Source organism: Crocodylus porosus, unplaced genomic scaffold, assembly GCF_001723895.1.
Source record: "Crocodylus porosus isolate Cpor-Errol unplaced genomic scaffold, CroPor_comp1, whole genome shotgun sequence".
Classification (NCBI taxonomy): Eukaryota; Metazoa; Chordata; order Crocodylia; family Crocodylidae; genus Crocodylus; species Crocodylus porosus.
Window position 1 is genome coordinate 1147063 of NW_017728948.1, and position 19943 is coordinate 1167005.

The window sequence follows — 19943 nt, forward strand, 5'->3', positions numbered from 1 at the left end:
TCTGGGCACTGCACTTCAAGAGGGACGTGGAGAACCTGGAGAGGGTCCAGAGGAGGCCACTCACATGATCGGGGGCAGCAGGGCAGGCCCTACGAGGAGAGGCAACGGGACCTGAACCTGTTCAGCCTCCACAAGAGAAGGCTGAGGGGGGATCTTGTGGCTGCCTAGAACCTTATCAGGGGCCAGCAGCAGGGACTCCGGAAAAGTCTGTTCACCAGGGCCCCCCTTGGAGTCACCAGGAACAAGGCCACAAGCTGAGGGAGGATAGGTTTAGGTTAGATATTAGGAAGAACTACTTCACGGTAAGGGTGGCCAGAGCCTGGAATAAGCTCCCCAGAGACCTGGTGCTTTCACCTTCCCTGGAAATCTTCAAAAGGAGACTGGACAGGCACCTGGCTGGGGTCTTATGAACCCTGCCACCCCCAGTGCTCCTTCCTGCCCATGGTGGGGGGTCGGACTCAATGATCTGTCTAGGTCCCTTCTGACTCAGTGATTCTATGATTCTATGCGTGTCCTCCCTACTCCCACCTATCCAAGTCACTCCCAAGGGTGCCGTATGTCCCGTACCAAGAACTGTATGCTTGTCTCCTTACTTAGCATGTTATAGTTTAACATGCTGACACCTGAAAGGAAGAATAGAGTAGAGTAGAGACCTGGTCAAAGCACTGTTATGCTGGAAGATACCTGCTGCCATCCACTGGCGCTCTGATCAGCAGTTGAAGGGCTGCAGCTTCCATCACCTCTGAAAAGAGGAAAGGAGCTCCATGTGCCATCAAGCTGAGGACATAGCATCCTTCGCAGTCATCATGCAAAAGACCAGGCAAGCAGATTTGAACTGAACTGGTAAAGTCTCATGACTATTTTGCAAATGGAATCCATTAAACTCTTTGGCAAACCACCATGCATAGTACTGGTGCAATATACATTATTTAGACAGTAAATCAGTGTGTCACTTGTCTGCTATTATTTATGACTTTTTTTGCATAACAGTATTTCCATAACGTATGCAAACTGGCTTTAAGAAATATGTCAATCTATGCATTTGTACGTGCACGTTGAAGAAAAATGTTTTTTAAATAAATATCCATGCCTGAAGTTTTAAAGCACAAATGATTACTTATTTTGTTTAGAAAAACGACAGAGCACAGATGAGACAACCAGCCAGTTTCACACCTTAAGTCTCAGAATAGTAAGAATAAGAAGTAATAAGGTGTCAATACTATTGCTATTATGTATGGTCAGAAAAGAAGCAATATTATAATACAATAATGGTTCACAAGGCATAGCAAAAAAAGCAATACGGGGTGTTTAGCACCAAGAACAAAACCTTGCAAATCTAAAAGAAGTTTGGGACTGCAATTAAACAACAAAAATCCAAAACACTACAGTGGAGAAGTGCACAGTCGGGGCACTCAAAGAACCTTAGCTGTGTCCTACGATGATATCTTGCAATAAATGATAAAGTAATGATTAGTGCATTAGTGATCTCAAATTAATCCGATTTTAAAAGAAAATATATTTTTCTTCATGAAGTCAGCTACATCTGAGGCCTGCTTTAGTCTTATATTACAACTTTAAAAGGAAAACATTAGATAAGCAAAAGGGCAATAAGGATAGCAGCACATATTCAAAAATATTTTATGATATCCTTATCCAGATCTCAGCAAGGAGGGAAATGTTTCATCATAAATAAAAGGAAGAAAAGACTTTGTATGAATGAGTGGTTTTGTTCCTAACATGAATGAAAGTGCAAAGTACTATCAAACAAAATACCATTAATCTAAAATGAGATTTAAAAAAACTAAGATAAAGTGCATTCACTCATTCAGATGCCTACTATGTTTTGCCACTTCATAAAAGTTACACTTCACAAGTTACACCACCTCAAAAACAAAAAAATAGCATGGGTCTACTTTCATTGTTCAATTGTAATATCTGGCTTGGAAAAAAAAATAGCATCCATTGCCAAGAAAAGTAAATATTACCTTGAAAAAAAAGCAACAAGAACACCAGTCCATTCAAGCTAGTAACAAGAGATCACTACCTATTAAACATAAGCCTTAAAAGTTCATCCCACTGATGCTATGAAAAATATACTGGTTTCCATCTGTCTATTTGAAAGGCAGACTGCATGTTTTGGCTGTTCAGACAAACTTTATCCGATAATGACTTTTGGATTGGTTATTCTTGGCCCCCTGTGCAGAAACAGTTACAGAACTTGCACTGGATACTTAGCATGCAGCACCATTTCGAGTGACCTCTTTCACGTGCCTCACATATTTCAGATGTTAAGCTAGATAATAAAAACACATACCGGATATCATCAAGTGTTAATAAGATGAAATCCATCCCTAACCACCCTGCAACTAACTCGAAGCTGGAAGAAAAAAAAAGTTCATGGGGCCAAATTCCAAAACAACTTCAATAAGCAAGTGCAAGTGTTTCAGCATTGAGCGCTGTATAATTAGGAATAATATTTAGGGCAGCAGAGATTCCCACAGGATCACAAGTAATAAGGTTCAGGATTTTTTTTAAACACACATTAGGCAAAGGACTCAATAAGGGGCCGTGATTTTTTCAAGTCATAATTTCTCAATGAAGCAACACAAAAGCCTCCCGTTTCCTTTGCAGGATTGACCCCAGGAACTTATCACTTGACTTCACCCCCACTGGCGGTTTCCTGTCCAACAGAGGGAGCCAACAAACTCCCAGCATCTGAACGCTGGCCAGAAACGCAACGCCAGCTCCATGCCTTCCAAGACAGATCCTTCCGATTATCGCAACGTGGAAGTTTCAACTCTTGTCATCGTCAGCCTCAGACTTGTCATGTTACAAACATTTCCTTCACCATCGGATCAAGCCCGTTCTGCTCCCGCTGGTGAAATCAAACAGTTTAAAGGGAACTTGCATGACGCTAATTTAAACTGAATGCGTATTCCCTACCCCAGTCCATTAGAGCTGCCAATCACGGCTCCTCAACGTTCCCTCAGGCCTTTTGCCAGTCCAGGCTATTACAGAACGACTATCAATCAGCAATTGAAGAGATGGAGAAAGCTGTTGCGATGCAAGAACTGATACTGGTAATTTAGCAAGGGAGCGCTTTGCTTCTGGTCTCATCAAAATAATGGGAAGAGACGCTACACGGCTGGAGACGCCCAAAGCTTGGATCCTGGTCATTAAAAGGTTCGATGGCACTTTTCACCAACACACAGCACACAAAAAAAATTCCAACCGATTTCCCAACGGGAGCTACAATTACACATGCTTTGTTTGCTCCTTTCCCTAAAGCACGGTACAGTAATGTGACATTCACTGTGAAACGTGCTGGCAACTATATACTTCATACAACTCAATTCAGCAGCAAAGTAGTCCTATTTACAGTTTGCAACTTAAGGCCCCGACATGTTGCACATATTATGCAATTAACTGGGTGACTGTACAATATATTTTGCTATGCAAATTAATCACATGATAAAAATGGCCAGCCAGCTACAAACATGGCCAACCAGCTACAAAGATGTTGCTTGAAAAGCATACAATATTTTTGTAGCTTGTTTCTATCAAGCATTAAACTGAATGTGTGACATACCACATATCTGCTGATAAGGTCTTTGCTGGGTCCTCCAGCATCCAGCTTGCACAGCCAGGCACAGGGGAAACCACTTCAACCCCAGAAGCAAGAATGGGGGTTCCCTTCTACTCCTTGAGCCAAGCAAAAACAGAAGCTGTAGGATAGGAATTCCCCCCCCCCTCAAACAGAGCCAGGAGCACAGGAAAACCCCTTCCACAGTACAGAACAGCACCAAGGGGGAGGGAAAGGACCCCTAGCCCTGCTCCATGCTGGACAGGACTTTTCCCACATGCCTGGCTCCAAGTTGAGAGGTGGGTTGGGGAGGGAAGGAAGGGCTTTTCTCAGCATGGGGAAGGAACCCCTAGTCCTGCTCTGCACTAGGGAAGAGCCTTCCCCGCACTCCTGGCTCTCTAAGGGGGAAAGGGATGGAGGGCAGGATTACCCCCTCAACCTTTGATTTGCTGAGCAGCAGGGAGGGATTTCCTGGTCATGCCTTTTGCTTGGCATGGGAGAGGGATTTTCCCCACCACCCTACACTTTGCCCAAGGAATCCTTGGCATTGGCACACAAGGCTCACTGATGGAAAGGTTTGCCTGGCACTCCTGGTCTCTGCTCCAAGGGAGGGGACCCCCTGTGTTCTCTGCCAAAGTCAAGAGCCCTCCACAGCTCAGGGGAGAGATTTCCCCCATACATATTCTGCCCAGCAGCAGGGGAGAGGAATCAAGACAAGGATTCCCCCAGCCTCTTCCCTCACCCAACTCTGGGTGCAGGGGGGTGGGGCGCAGAGTGGGGGATTTCTTCATGGAGTCCTACAGTTGTGCTGCTGACTGGCATTGAGCTCCAAGAGCTGCTAAGCAGTAGCAACACAGCCTAGCAGGCCACTTTCCCCACCGCCCTCTTGACAGCCTGCCCTTTGCACACGCAGCCATGCAAATGGCACAATATTTTCATGGCGTGAAAAAAGCCATGGCACAGTTGACATGACAGCTGCCAGGGGCCCTATTTTAATAGATAGTAGAGATCTTCTGGTACGAGAAAAAAAATTATGAGCAGACTTTACTGCAGCCTTAGACATGCAACGTTTCTCAAATCATCAATAGTGTGTGCCATGTTTTCAAGTCCTTTCTGTGCAAGTCTTTCACTCAAGAAAAAACAGATTATCTTGAACATTTTCCCCATGGAGACGCTCACATAAGGATGATCCTCTGCAATACAAGAGAGCTACTGGAAAGCCCTGTAGTTCAAAATGAAACAATTCAGTTCAGAAGCCCTTGTGATCAAAAAAAGTGGGGAATGAATAGAAAAGAAGTGCAAGATCAAGCACTATTACAGAATGAGAAGCAGCAACCAGAGGAGAGGGGAAGCAAGACATGAGAGCATCAGTCTATGGAGGGTCCACATTAAAAGGCTGAAGGTCAAATGAAGACCAGGAAGCCATGGGCAGCTTGCACCGTTCAAGTGCTCAAAATAAAAACTCATGTCAAAACATGAAAGAGAGGAGACTAGGGAGAGGAAACAAGAGTGATATCTAAGACCAAGGAAAGCATAAGCAGTTAGTAGAGCCCTAGATGATGCAGGAGGAGGGGAGAGATACTGAAAACAAGATCTAAGGAAAAGTTGGAAGTGGAAATGGAGGAAACAAGCTTCCGGGACAATGCATGTCAGAAGAGAGACATCAACACAATAATGCACAGAAGTACCAAGGATGCAATGGATGGAAAGAGCCAGGTTTCAGCAATCCAAAGACATGGAGAAACAACAGGTCAAAGAGCACTGTCGACACTCCATAAGGAGGCAGCAGAAAGAAGAGAATGAGGATGGGATTAGTTTGAGAGAGATACAAGGGGAGGCGAGAGCAGGGGAAGCCTGGGGCAGAGCTGCAGACAAACATTCTGCCCAGAGATGAGGAGACAAAGCAAAGCAAGCTATTGATTTGCAAGGACAAAGAGATGGTGTCAGACTTTTATTCTGCTTACCAATTTTATTAAAGACAAACACTGACAAAACTATGCATGCGACTACCCCCCACCCCCAGGTCACCTGCCAAACAAAAGAAACCAATGCCTGTCTCTCGGTGAAACATGAGTGATCTAGTCTCATTCTTCCCCATCATGGCAATGCAGGTGGGAGGGAACCACACAGAACATTTGCATCCCTTTTATGTGCCAATTATTAGGAAAGCTAATCTGGACATGAAGTGTATTTAAAGAAAAACACATTCTCTGTACTAGCTGAAAATAAAAAAAACTCTTTTCTATGCATGCAAAGCAGCAGGAATAAAGAATGACCTTTCAAGAAAGTAAGTTGCTCTTATGACAAAAGCTAAAGCATTTCCATTAGAAATAAAAAGTTTTCTAGTAACTAACTGGCCACATCAGGTAAAATTCCTGACATCTACTAAAAGCCATTTTAATAGAAGTTTCCCTCGCTTTATGAGGATTCTGCAGGTGCAAATTGGCTCTTATGTCATTACCCTTTTCAGACAAAAAGGGGTATTATATGAGAAGTAGATTCACTCTTACACAATCAGTGTGGTGGAAGCCTGCAGTCAGCTGCTTTGTGCAGTGCACTGTGGGAGTGATACTCACCAAAACAGTCTCCTGTGTGGATCTGTGCTCCTCGCTCGTTGTCTGCAACATACATTTCTACAGTTGCCATCCCCATTATGATAGTGCCCTGTGCTTGTGGGTACTCTGCTCCTGGTGAGTACCAAAATTGTCTTGGAAAGGTGGTAGAAATGGGTTTAGGGGTCAATACGGTCAAGGTCGTGGAACGTATCCCTATTCGTTACATTGTAAAGTAGGTTCCCGTCACACGAATCTGAGTTATGTGTTTTCCAGGAACACGTACAGCATGAAGCGAGGGAAACTTGTACACAAAATGAGCACTTTCCGGACATAGTTACAATGCGTCTGAGTGTTTTGTAGGACAAGACCAGCCACTCTCCATAGATTCAGATTTCAATCATAGAAAAACAGGACTGGAAGGCACCTCGAGAGGTCATCTAGTCCAACCCCTGCCTGAGGCAGGATGAGCCCTGTCCAAACCATCCTATACAAATACACTGTCTAACCTCTTAGCACTAAAGATTTGTTAACTTGATTTAATATTAGAAATATTAGTTATGCTAGAAGGAGTCTACTCTCCTTTATTTTCAAACTAATGGAATTACAAGTAGAAAGCAGATTTTTCGATATGCCAGAGACAGATTTTTTTTTTTTTTTTAAATATCCTAAAGAGATCAACAAGGATAATAAAGCAGCATGCATATCATGAAAGACAGATAAATGGAAATCCTCAAAACAGAAGAGACTAGAAATAATCTGTTGAACAGCATTCAAAAGAGGGAAGAGAAAATTAAAAGGGTTTCTGTGCTGCCGACCATTTCTTCCTATGTACAAGAGTATAGGTAATGAACCAGGTTTATTTTCCAAAACACTAACCCAAGGGAAGAATGGCTCTGAAACAGTCCAAAGACGTACCTAATGTTCTGAATGAGTTCGGGCTGCAAGGCGAAGTCATACTTACCACAAGCTAACATTTCACCCCAACCATAGCAAACTGACACCAGCTCCTTCAGCTCTGCAAGTTTTCACCATGCAAAGCACAGCAATACAAATGCTACGTTACCCCGTTAAGTAGGAGATCTGGCTTATACAACCCACTTCGGCCTCCTAGACTTTGGGCTACTAGAAATCTAGGGCAAAGTACAGAAAAACATGTCATCACTTTGCGGCTGTATATGAAACAGAAAACAGGCTCTCGCGGCAGCCATAGAACAAAGGATCATTCAGTTTCGTACAGCAACAGGACTCGCTCCATGTTTCAAGAGTCGTTTTTAACTGTTCCTACAAATCCTTAGATGCTTTGGCACAGAAATGGACAGTCTAGCATAGCCCATGTGTTTCACTTTTCCAAGACGCCACAAAACAGAACCCTACCTGTTTCATTGCCGTCTCGCCGATCTTGTCCGAGTGCTTGCGGATACTCTCCAGGAAGTCTTTGAGGTCTGACATGGAAACTTCTTTGATTTCTTCACGCAGTTTCGGAATGTTATCCACCATGACCCTGCAGAAGCGGTAGTGGCTCACCTGTGGCAGATACGTGTGCTCAAGGTGCTCTAGTGTCTTCAGTGCAGGGTAATGTCTGGGGAAATAAGAAATCCGGTTCAAAAGTGGGCAACCTTCTTCTGCATTTCTATACCCACTCCAAGGACATTGGTGCTGAACAGGCATATCAATATATGAAAGGACTTCTATGCACACCTCAGTGCCCACACATACCACAGTACTGCCAAGTTTCACATTCCCAGACAGTCAAACTGAGTGACAGCAAGGTTAGAAAGTGGACACACTCTGGAGAAGTGATTACAACACTTCCTTTTTATTCAGATTTGTTCCTGTGAGCATTGAGTCCAGTCTCATTTCCTTTCCAATTGTTTAAGTGTTGCTGAGCACCATTATACTTTCAGTGTCAGAAGTGTCTATATCTACAGAGTGGACCAACTGATTGCTACATACCCTTTTGACCCCCTCAAAAGGCAGGTTGTAAGGCCTAGTATTTGCAAAGAACTTTGAGATCCTTGCATAAAAAGACCCTAGAACAAAAAAACATTTGTGCCGAGCCAGCTTTTTGTTGTTTTAATAACATGTCCAGAGATCAGGGAGATTTCAGGCCAGGTGCTGTTTAAAATCCAGTGACAGTGCTTACTTCAAAGAGCTACACTGTTACAATCGTTTTGTTTCACTTGTTCATATATGAGATGACGAGTGTAATTAAGTCTTTTTGGATGCAAGATGAAGGATAGCTAGCCATGAACAATACTGAACAGATAAAGGGCAGAAGTCAAAAAAAAGCGTGCGCCTGTGTTAACTGTGAGTCAGTGTAAGAAATTTAAGAAATTATTTTAACATGACTAATAAAGCAGCCGGTTCTCTGGTGGAAAACAAGCAATTTTCAACAGCATCCAAATGTCAGAGAGGTAATGACGAATATCGTATCCAAAAGGGAAGCGCTGGGGAGGTTCAGATTTCACAAGACCAAACACAAGACAAAAGGTGAAATCTGGCCAGCACCACCTGGAGTGAACACCCCCTACTTGCAAAAAAATGTTTGGTCATAAGATATGCACTAATGTTGCTCAAACCTCTGTTCAAAACAATGCTCGCTTCAACTACAGGCAGGTCAAGGGGAAGTTATTGTAACTTCTAAATTGTAGGGCCCATCAAGGGCTGCAGTGCACAAGTCCTATGGTTTAATCCTGTAACCCGGTCACTGTTTATGTTACTGTGAGGTATGAAAAACTATTTGCAATAAAATGTAATCTCCTCTAAAGAGAAACTTAAGAATGGACAGAACACCAGAAATGAAGCCAAAGGAATAAACACACATTGGGATTTTGTTATATTTTAGGACAATGTTTGTTGAATTAAAAGAAGCTAAAATGTGGCCTGCAGGGACAGTGCGTGTTCACTGATGAGGTCCATGACTGCCTGCCGAAAACAAAGTCTAAAACATCTGGGGCAGAGAAGAGTTCAACATTGTTCTAGTTTCATAAGGACAAAGGCCAGCGATTCCTGCTAACGGAGTAATGCAGCTTCAGCCCCATCATACCTGGAGTGTCCTTGGCACAGCAAGGCTTCCCGCTGCGTTCTGCTCCTCGTACAAGAATTGCAATGAGCCAAGGTGCCAAAGTCTGAATTTCTGCATCTCTAACAACAGCATCTTCTATGACATCATATTTCACCCCAAAGGAGCCTGAAATCCTAGTCAAGCTATAAAGTACAGGAGAGTTTGTGGGGGGGTTTTGTTTTTTTGGGTTTTTTTAAGCCAGTGAAATGCAAGACACTGATCTCAGTTGGAAACTCCATCCATTCATTAATGTTTTGGGTTGGGTTTTTTTTAAATCAATGAAGGGATGGCAGGTACAAACAGGCCAATGGGGGACAGGAGGTTTTTTGTTTTTTAAAATCAGGAACACCTTTGTTGGATCAGAGAGCATAAAGGAAAACATTTCTTGCCTTGTTCTTTCCTCTCCTAGTGGTTCCACAGTCCGTCTCCCCTGGGGTTAAGCTGCACTTTGCTCATTTTAATTTTCATCTTATAGTCCCTGCCCTCCTAAACATATTAATTTTCTGTGTCACACACCAATGTAACTCGTTCCATCTACCTCAAAAGTGCCTTATGGCTGGAATAGGATCCCATTATTCCAGCCAGACTCCTGTATTTAAACCTAAATTCTCCATCACAAGCTCAGCCTTCATGGAGTGTCAAGAGGTACTATATAAGCCAAAAGGAAGGAGAGTTGCAAAAATATAGTTCGTTCTGCTGGCTCTGATGAAGGCCATGACTTCCAGACAAAAACCAAGTTTTCTGATTTTCTTTAATGCTGCTCAATTTCTATTACATTCAAAATGAACTGTTCCAAGAGGGAGGAGAAGAAGGAAGATACAATCTTTAGCATCAATTCTTGGAAACACTACCCCAAGAGAAGGGAGACAAATCGCCCACTTCCACACCACTATCATCAGATGCAGCTCCCATTACCTCCTCTGTTGATGGGAAAGCTCCTTGCTAGAAACAAACTCAGAGGTTGGACAAGTTAATGGGCTGCCTTATACCACACATTGACATTTCCAGAGGGACACAGATCACTTTATGGACAGCTAAATAAATCCTGTAATTCTGCATACGCCACCCAAATGTGACTTTGGAGAATGAGGCTGCTCAATTTGCCCAAGGCTTTTGATGAGTACATGGGGTATATTTTTCCCTTTCTTTCATATCCAATTAGTTGTGTCTTAGTATTTTTGGTGATCCAATGATGGATATAGGGTTTGGTCAAAGATCTGGTCAAGCCCTTTCCAAAGCAGAGAAGGGGCCTATCTAAATCATCCCAGCCAAGTGTCTGCCAACCTGCACTTGAAAATTTCCAAGGATGGAGATTCCCCAGGTTCTCTAGGTAGCTTGTTCCAATGTTTGACCAGCCTCCGAGTCAAGTTCCACCCAGCTTGATGTTATCCACAAATTTGCTAAGTGTGCACTCAATCCCATTATCCAAATCAATAGTGAAGACACTAAACAGGACCAGACCCAGGACAGACTCCTAGGGAACCCCACTTGATGCCTACTCCCAACTAGAGAGCCAACCACCAAATGTCTAATGGTTGAGGATGCCGATCTAGTTGTATCCACCTTATTCAGACTACACGTAATTACTGTCTCATTAAACAAGCTAGTGTTATGGGAGATGTCAAAAGCCTTTCTAAAGTCAAGGTATATCACATGCACTGAGCTCTCTCCATCCACAGAGCCTGTCACCCTATCTTAGAAATAAATCAGGTTGGTCAGCAATGCTGGCTGTTCCCAATCATTGTCTTGTTCTCCTCCAGGAACTTCACAGTACATTCCCTGAAGAATCGCTCCAGGTATTGAGGTCAACCTGTCTGGTCTGTAGCTCCCCAGGTCTTCTTTCAACCAATTCTTAAAGATGGACACTAGATATGCTCCTTGTCCAATCATCCCAGACCTCACCCAACTTCCACAAGTCTTCAAAGATAGCTAATGGCTCTGAAATTACCTCAGCCAATTCCTTCAGTACCCTAGGATGCATCCTATCTGTCCCCACTGACCTGAAGGCATCTAAGCTTCTCTAAGTAACTCCCAACACCTGTTCTTCTACTATTCCAGGCTGTCTGCCTCAGTCCCTATTTTTGCTGCCAATTGCATTCATCATCTAGTAGATGCCTCCGTTTGTGAAGACTAAAGTAAAAATCCATTATAACCTCAGCCTTCTCTGCATTACCTTCTGTATGTCTCTAGGGACCTATGATTTCATTTGGCTGTCCTCTTATTTCTTGATTTATTTGGGAAAAAAACCTTGTTATTGCCTTTTCTGTTGCATCTCAGATCATGCCTTGGCTTTCTAACTTTTTCCCTGTACACCTGTATTATGCAATACCCTTATATTCCTCCCTAGTACTATAACCAACTTTCCACTTTTTGTAGGATTCCTCTGGGGGTTTCAAGTCACTGAAGAGAGATTGCTGTCTAGCCAGGCTGCCCTCTTGTTGCACTTCCCATTCTTCCATTGCATCACCATAGCTTGCTTCTGCACCCTTAAAAGGGCCTTCTTGAAACACAGCCAGCTCTCCGGGACCAATTTATCCCTCAGACATGCCTCCAAGCGGATCCTTCCCACTAGTTTCCCAAGTCTACTAAAATCTGCTTTTCTGAAGTTCAGTGTCTTTCCTCTGCTGCTCACTGTCCTTCTTCCCCTTAGGAACTTGAATGCTATCGCTTTGTGGTCACTGTCAGCTAAGTTGCCTTCCCCCTTCACATTCTCAACCAATTCCTTCCTGTCTGTGACAAGAGGTCCCCTCCAACTGGCCTGTTTAACATCTGTATTAAGTATTAAAAGTTCCCCATGAGAACCAGGTTCTGCAATTCGATTGTTTCCATCAGTTGTTTAAAGATGGCCTCATCCATCCCTTCCTCCTGGTTTGGTGGCCCGTAGCAGAAACCCCCCCATAACATCTCTATGTCCACCCGGACATCTGCACAATACACAAGAAGGAAACCCATAAAGTTCAAGATACAGAAGGATTTAGTTAAGTACACAGATTGTTACGGGATGGAGAAACTACCACAGCTCAGAGACAAAAGGGAGTTAAATCACCAACAGGAGAGTAAGGTCCTGGCCTTGATTTGCTGGAAACAGCCTGAATATCTCCAAAAGGCAGCAGGATCTGTGGTATCATTACTGCAGGAAGAGTCAGCTAATGAAGAACTACAGGTAACTAGGATGTAGGTGACGGCTGGGCTGCAAAGCATATGCAGGCATAAAGACTTGATCAACACCACACAGATCCATCCAGGATGGAGGAAACCAGTTGGCTTGGAAGAGCTTCCTGCAGTGCTGCTGCAGAACAACTACCCAGCTCACTACCACTCCACTCTGCTTATTTGTGTACATGAATAATGCTGCTAATATAACCACAGCCAGATCAGAAGCAAGTGCAAGGCTCTGGATGCATAACTGACATAGCTGGGACACAGGCAGCATTCTCACGTGAGATTAACAGTCAAGAGGGATAGACCAACTTATCAGTTCACAGAAGATGTAGATGGAAAGGCTGTGGTTAACCCTCGACCATGCAAGAGTGTCCTTTGAAGGAAGTACAGAAGAGATGGTCCCTTCTAACAAAGGAGAAAAGGATCTTTGGAAACCAATTCACAAAAATGTGCAAGCATCCTCTAAACTTAGTTTGAAAGGGACTGGTGATGAGAGCCCAAAGGGAAGAAAAAAAGTGACTTGCCTCAGAACTATAACTGGCCCAAAAAACACAGCTCTAATAATCTAGACAGATGCAGAAGTATGGAGAAATAAGCAAGAACCAGATACTTCTGTACACAACCAGAGTTGTAACAGTTGGTATCCCAGACACTGGTGGGACAAATTATAGGACTGGAGTATTTGCATAGAGAAAGTATCATTTGTTTGGAAGAACAGATGAAAGAGAAGAGGTACTGCTTTGATATCTAGAACATATGTACTTGCTATAAAATTTAGGGAAAGTATAGACATAATTTTGTTGAATGTCTCCGAAGATAAAAGGGAGTAATGTCACAGCAGAGGTCTACTACAGCCAACCTGATAACCAGTAGGAGCTGGTGGTAGATGAGGACTTCTTTTGAGTAACTATCAAAAGGACAGACTAGTGGTAATGGTGGACTTCAACTCACATGAAAAGGGGAAAAAATGAATATGGCAGGAAAGAGATAATGATGTTCTTGGAATATATTGGAACGATTTGGTCCAGGAGGTAGAGTGGCCATTTTAGATTAGGGGGTTTTTTTTTAGCTATAAGAGAGGAACTGACTGAGAATCTAAAAAGGTAGAAGGATATCTGGGGGGAAGCGATCATGAAATTAGAGCTTACTATTCCATGGTGACCCAAGACCAGAAGGATGATAAACTTCAGAAAAGCAAAATTACAACAAAAGTCAAAGAAGTAATAGGTACGGTCTCCTGGGGAAAATACTCAAGGACAAAAGGAGTGTAGAAGGCCTGGCATTTGCTGAAAGAAACTAAAATAAAATGTAGGTGATACACTATCCCAATGTGAAAGAAAGATCAGCAATATTGGTTTCTTTCAATGTGACTGCAGTGGGAGCTCTTCAGGGACCTGAAAAAAATAAATCATAAAAAAAAAAAAAGAAGTGAAGGTAAAGGGCATAACTACAGATGAGTATAAAGGAATAGTACAAACATGGAGATAAATTCAGAACAGCTGTGGTACCAACTGAGTTTTAAAAAAAATCACACCTTACTGTGCTGAAGAAATTAGGCAAAGTAATCTCTAATCATTAACAATTATCTTTGAGGACTCTGCAGAGCACAGAGGAGGTCCCAGAGGATTCAAGAAGTGCAAACATAGGGCCCATTTTTAAAGGAAGAAAGGAGGATGACCTGGCGAATTATAGTCCAATCAATTTAACTTCAGGCACCAGAAAGATTCTGGGGATAACAGTTAAACAATTAAGGTGGTGATTTTTTAAACAAAGAAATAAACCAAATCACACCAACCAACTTATACTTCCCTCTTCACAGAACAGCTGTCCTAATGGGTAAGAGAAAAGTAGTAAACGCAACCCATCAACTTTGTTCATACAGGATAGAGTCAAAATTATTACTCTCAAATCAGCTAATGAAGTACAGCTGAGATGTAATCCCAGTTAGGATTACAAACAGTCCAACTGGAATGGCACTAAGTGGGGGCCATAGGATCTATCCTGTATTATCAGATCTCTAATAAAGGGGAAGAACTTGATAATGAAAGTGGGGGCAGGGGAAAGGAGGCAGGAGAGAATTTATAAAATTTGTGGGGGACACCAACCTATGTGTTGCAATTGCTTTGAAAGTTCAATTAGAGGAATGGTCTAAAGGGTGGGGGGAGGAGCTGGAAAGTGCTGCATAAGAGAAGAAATCAAGTACAGCAGTAATGCAGAAACAGATCCGAGGGTTATAGTGGAATTGTGAACTAAATGAGTCAACAATGGAGACAATGAAATGTTGATGAAAAAATTGAGTTCTTATTTAGGCAAGCTGGAGAGAGCCCAAAGGAGAGAAGAGAAGCAAGAACAAATGTCTGGAAACTGCACAGCCTATGTGGAAAGTTGGAAGAATTAGATCAGTTCTCTAAAAAAGAGGTGGGTGGGAAGAGAAGGATTGGAGGTAGTTTACATATTGGATGACAAAGCTGTTTATTAAAAAAGTGACTGTGATCAATTGTATTCCATGTACACTGAGGGAAGAACAAAAAGGAAAAAAAAATCACCTTAATTAGCAAAAGAAAACTTAAGCTGGATATTATCAAAGGACAAGAACAGGCTAGTGAGAGACAGGAGACTGTGAAACTCTTCTGCAGCAGCGGTTTTTAAAATACAGATTAGATAAACATCTATTGAGCATACCTGACCCTGCTTCAGAGGCATTTGAATTAAATCTCAGGGTTCCTTATAGTCCTGAAGTCTGACACTCTAGGCTGCGGGTACTGAATAACCAAAAAAATTGTGAAGTTTTCAGAAACCCTGTACATCAGAACAAAATAAGGACACCTGCATGCATTTCTTTGCCTCCCTACTTCTGAAGCAACCTCCGATTTGGAGTCAGGTCCTGTGGGAGGTCCAGGATCTTTTCTGCAGCCTACGGTTCAGTCCGAATTATGGAGTCCCTTCATCTCAGCTCACCTCTGATCTTGATGTAAATCTCAAAGCTAAAACAGATCCCCACTTGCAACAACACTTGACTCTTCCCTTCTGCCCAGTGCTTCTTGGAGGGGGGGTGGGGCCTGGATTGTTACTCTTGTTGTTATTTCTGCAAATATTTTTGGCTTCTTTGTCATTCCCATGCTTTTTCCCTGCCTGGAAAGAACGTTTTTAAATGGATTCACCATTCTTGGCAGATTGTTTTCCAGAAGGCAAGTCATAAAAAGTTAAAAATTGTCTCTTGTCCCTTGCATGGTAGATGTGTGTTACTAGTTTTGTCAGCAAATGGAGGATTCTTTGTGAATATGCATGTGTGTTAAGAAGATGCACTTTTAAGAAGTAACTTTCCTCTGACCAATCACACTGAGGTTTATTTAGCATGCATCATAAATATAAAAACAACCATGAATTGCTAGGAACCTATCACTAGAAAATCTGGGTAAAAATGAAGAAGTGTTGCAATTTGCATTCTAACCTCCACCTGTACTAGACTGGAAGATAAACTAAGACACACGTAAAAAACTCAGAGAGATTATTTTAAAAAAAAGAATATATTTTTTTTTTTTAAAAAGAGCAGACTGATCTCTACCCTTGGGACTCCAGTCAGGCAAAAACTACTTCAAATGGCTGTTTGCAGCATATACAGACTAGTGATTCTTCAATAACTCACCGTTTAGATTTCATCTGCTCTCTCAGTTTGCTGTACATCTCCAGAACTGGGGAGAAGGAGGACAAAAACATTAAGGCAGAATATACAGAAATGAACTCTAAATGAAACTGCACAACTAATCGTTTCCTCACCAGGAAGACACAGCATTAGTTTATCAACTGTAGTGGAAATATTTCTCTGTTGTAGTCGACATTGTTTCAGCTCTTCCATTGCTATTATCAACTGTAAGAAAAGAAACCAAGTCAGACCAACAGCGGTAGCTCATATTTTTGTACTAAATCTCTCCCCAAGATCCCAAAGAGAGATCTACAGTCTTGTGCTCCAGACCACCAGGTAAGTCAGCATTCACTCGAGCAGTGTTTTGCAATGTTATCTTGGTAGAAGGGAGTACATTTTGCTCATTCAATCATGCAACTCAAGCAAAACAATTAAGCAGCAAATCTGCAGCAGTTGGAATTCCTGAAGCCTCAGCAGGTCTTTCATTTCAAAAAGTGATTTTCCCCATTCTCCAAGTGTTTCAAGAGAGCCTATTTCTGAAGGGTTTTTTGCAAGCAATGAACAATGACTCCCAGTAGCTTAACCCCCAGTGAAAGAGCTATACATCTGCTTGATAGAAGCCAAAAAATGACTGCGAGTCTGAGGGATTTTTACTACAGTCCATCACCATAGTATCTGAACAGCTTCCACAAGACCCAGAGCCATCTTGTTTTGTGATTTTTATAAAATGCACACATACACACACTCAAGTGTGCATGTTGTTACATTTTTTTTTTTTTTTTTTAAAGCAAGGTCAAAAGGCATGCCTTGAGCCTCAGCAAGTCATGGTGAAATCTGAGACAGTCCTTGACCCAAAAGAGTTTGTTCTACAGTATTGCTACAGTATTGGGAAGAAGCCTCAAGAAAGCCTTCTGCACAGAGGAGATGTAACCTTATCAAAGTTCCACTGTGTCCGAGATCCAGAGATGTCCCAGGCAATATTTGCCTCACAATCAAAAACCTGCATTTCCTTGCTGTCAAGTCTGATTTGCCCTTTTTTAATTAAATCCCTTTACTTCTAGCTATCTCCAAGGAAACTAACTCTTCCCTTCAGTGGCATGCTATGCTATGGGTGTCAAACTCGCCATGGGCAAGATCCAGAATGCAGAGGCTCCTCTGGGACTAGATCCAGGGGGCCATATTTGGGCAGCAGCGTGGGTCCAGGGATACACGGTTGCATGGAGCTGCATTCACGCAGCATGGAGCCAGAGGCACATGTCCATGAAGAGCCAGGCTCACATGGCAGTGCAAAGTCAAGGGGCAGTGCATTTCCAACAGCCCACTGGACTACAGATGGGCTGGATGCCTTGGTTCTGAGCCAGATCCAGCCCACATGTTTGACACCCTGTTCTACACCATTCAATTACTGGTAGAATTGCATCTTCTTGGTTGTCATCAACAGGTGCTGCTTGGCTATTGCAAATCATTTCCAGAGCCAGTTCTAGGAACGTGCGAGCAGCGCGCTCACAAGCAGCATGCAGTGGAGGAGGTTGCATTTTTCAAAATACTAGGAGGTTGGGAATAATCCAACATTTGCAGGGAAATAAGATCTCTGAAGCATCTATGACAAAAGTATTTAGCTCAGAAGTGCAGACAAAATAATGAATTCTGTCTTCCTAGTTAACAAAAGAAGCAAGATGAGCAAGATTACTGTGGAAGCAAAAGGATGAAGTGGTATGAGACTCATAGGATGATCAAGAAGATGCTACAAAGATAAAGCCTGTCAATGCCTCTAGAGCACCAACAAACAAGCGTCAAATTTCCTATGTATCCCACCTCTAATATTAAAGGAGATGAATAAGACTGAATACAGGTCAAGCAAATACCACCCCTACAAATAAGGTAACTTCCCACGCCGTGACTTTATGCCTCCACACATATACGATTCAAAACCTGCACTGACCCGAGGTGCTGCCATACTCCTGATCCTTCCAGGTTGTGCGAAGGCAATTACTCATGTGAAGCGAGACCAAAGGATTAAGCTCACAATTTGACCATTAACACTTCAAGTCTCCGTGCTTTTTTAGGTTTTTCCCCCTCCACTGAGTTTTTAGCTTCCAATTATAACAAACTATAACAAGTCCTCTATTCAACCCTTGCTGCATACAAGGAAAGGGAACTGTGAGTATCCAAAATATTGCACACATTAACAATATTCCCTGCAGAAGAAATAAAAAACCCATCAAATGTTGCCTGTGCAGGCTTTTAGCTTTGAAGCCACACCACACAATCCATCAACATAACACAGAAATAAAAAAAGTACACAAAAAACCCATCACATCTTAGAATAAAAATAAGGGCTTACTTCTTTCCCTTCATTCTGTAGTTTTCTATTTGTGTCTGTCACTTGATTCTGCAGAGGTGGGGAGAAGAGAAAAAAAAATTAAATTTCAATATTTGCATGTAAAACAAGAGGTTCTCAGGGATGTGTGTGTGTAAAGAATATCTGTTATGGTTTTACTGGTTTCCATGCCATTTATTAACATTTGCTCCAATACACCACAAAACAAACACGTGGTTGATTTGGCCAATTGCTCAAACAACATTAAGCAGGTTTTTCTGATACAAAAGATGTTTAATCCTAAAAGCAACATGGGCAATATGGAGATACCTGGTGGCTAGAATATTGTGGCAGCTACTAGAGAGCAGCAGAAAATACACCCAGGATTGATGCAACTTTGTACTTCCACAGATCAATGGCAGTTGGAGAATATTGTTCTGTATTGGCAGAGAAGGTGTAGGCAAAGGAGCCACAATCTGCTCCCCAGTAAGATCACGTTTTAGTTTCTAACGAAAAGTGTTGGGGGGGGGGTTGTCATCAACTGCACACAAAGTCAAGGTCTTCTGAGGCTTTTCTGAGAAGAGACTGAAAAACTTGCACATTCTTTCGAGAATACTATTGTTCGTACACATTCAAGTATACTCAAACAGCTGTCACTGGATTTCAGCTGTTTGACTTGACTTATTTCTGGTCACTGAATTTATTTTTTTATTTTTTTTTAATTCTTCAAGAACTTTGGAAAAAAGGGGTAATCACAGCCCCCTAAGCCACCATAAGGAACAAAACTACATTCATTCATGAAGAGACCAAATTAGTCCCATTCTTACTACTGTTGCTGCTACAGGCATGCTTAAAAAGGGAGCTGGAGGAAGGTGTGGAATCAGAATTAGTTCAGCTTTAATGAATTTAGCATTGTTGAGAGTGTCAAGCTGACGGACACTCCTGGTCTTCTACCTTGCACTGTAGGGATGGGACATGCAACAATGAAAGCTCTCCATATAACATTGTCCCGTTAAGCACCTCAATCCTTCCTTGGAAAGCATCAGCCTTAAAAAAAAAAAAAAAAAGTCAAAGAGTTTCATGGCTTCAGTCCTCTGCATCCAGGGTACCAAAGGAACTGGCAGAGGTGAATTCAGAGGCTTTAGTAATAATATTTAAGCAGCTGTTGGAGACAGGATATACCAGAGAACTGGAAAGGGAAATATAAAGCACTCCTCCTTAAAACAGCAAAAAGGAGGACCTGGGGTACTATAGACCAGTTCAATACCTGGGAGGAAGTCCAGTTGCAAGTTTAGGGAGGAGGAAAGGCTGATCATAAGCAGCCAGCACAGATTTAGTTAGAACAAAGTGTGTCAAACAAACCTGATCTCCTCCTTTGAAAAAGCAACACCTTGGGTGAATGAAGGGAATGCTATGGATATCACAGTTTGTAGGGTCAGAAGGGACCTGAGCAGATCATCAAGTCCAACACCCTGCCATGGCAGGAAAGAGTACTGGGGTCAAACGACCCCAGCAAGGTTTTCATTCAGCTTCCTCTTAAACACCCCCAGGGCAGGAGCCTGCACCACTTCTCTTGGAAGTTGGTTCCAGATCCTAGCCGCCCTGACCGTGAAGTC

General features: G+C 42.5%; 1 protein-coding gene across 4 annotated transcripts in view; it reads right to left on the minus strand.

Annotated features, from left to right (window-relative positions):
- Window positions 1-19943, minus strand: part of EXOC6B (exocyst complex component 6B) — a 415476-nt gene that overhangs the window by 321397 nt on the left and 74136 nt on the right. For all 4 annotated transcript variants that reach the window (XM_019552946.1, XM_019552945.1, XM_019552944.1 and 1 more), the window contains exons 3-6: window positions 18352-18399; window positions 16142-16232; window positions 16011-16056; window positions 7513-7717 (exon numbers count right to left, since the gene is read on the minus strand). In XM_019552946.1, the coding sequence (XP_019408491.1) occupies window positions 7513-7717; window positions 16011-16056; window positions 16142-16232; window positions 18352-18399 (390 nt within the window). The remainder of the gene's footprint in view (window positions 1-7512; window positions 7718-16010; window positions 16057-16141; window positions 16233-18351; window positions 18400-19943) is intronic.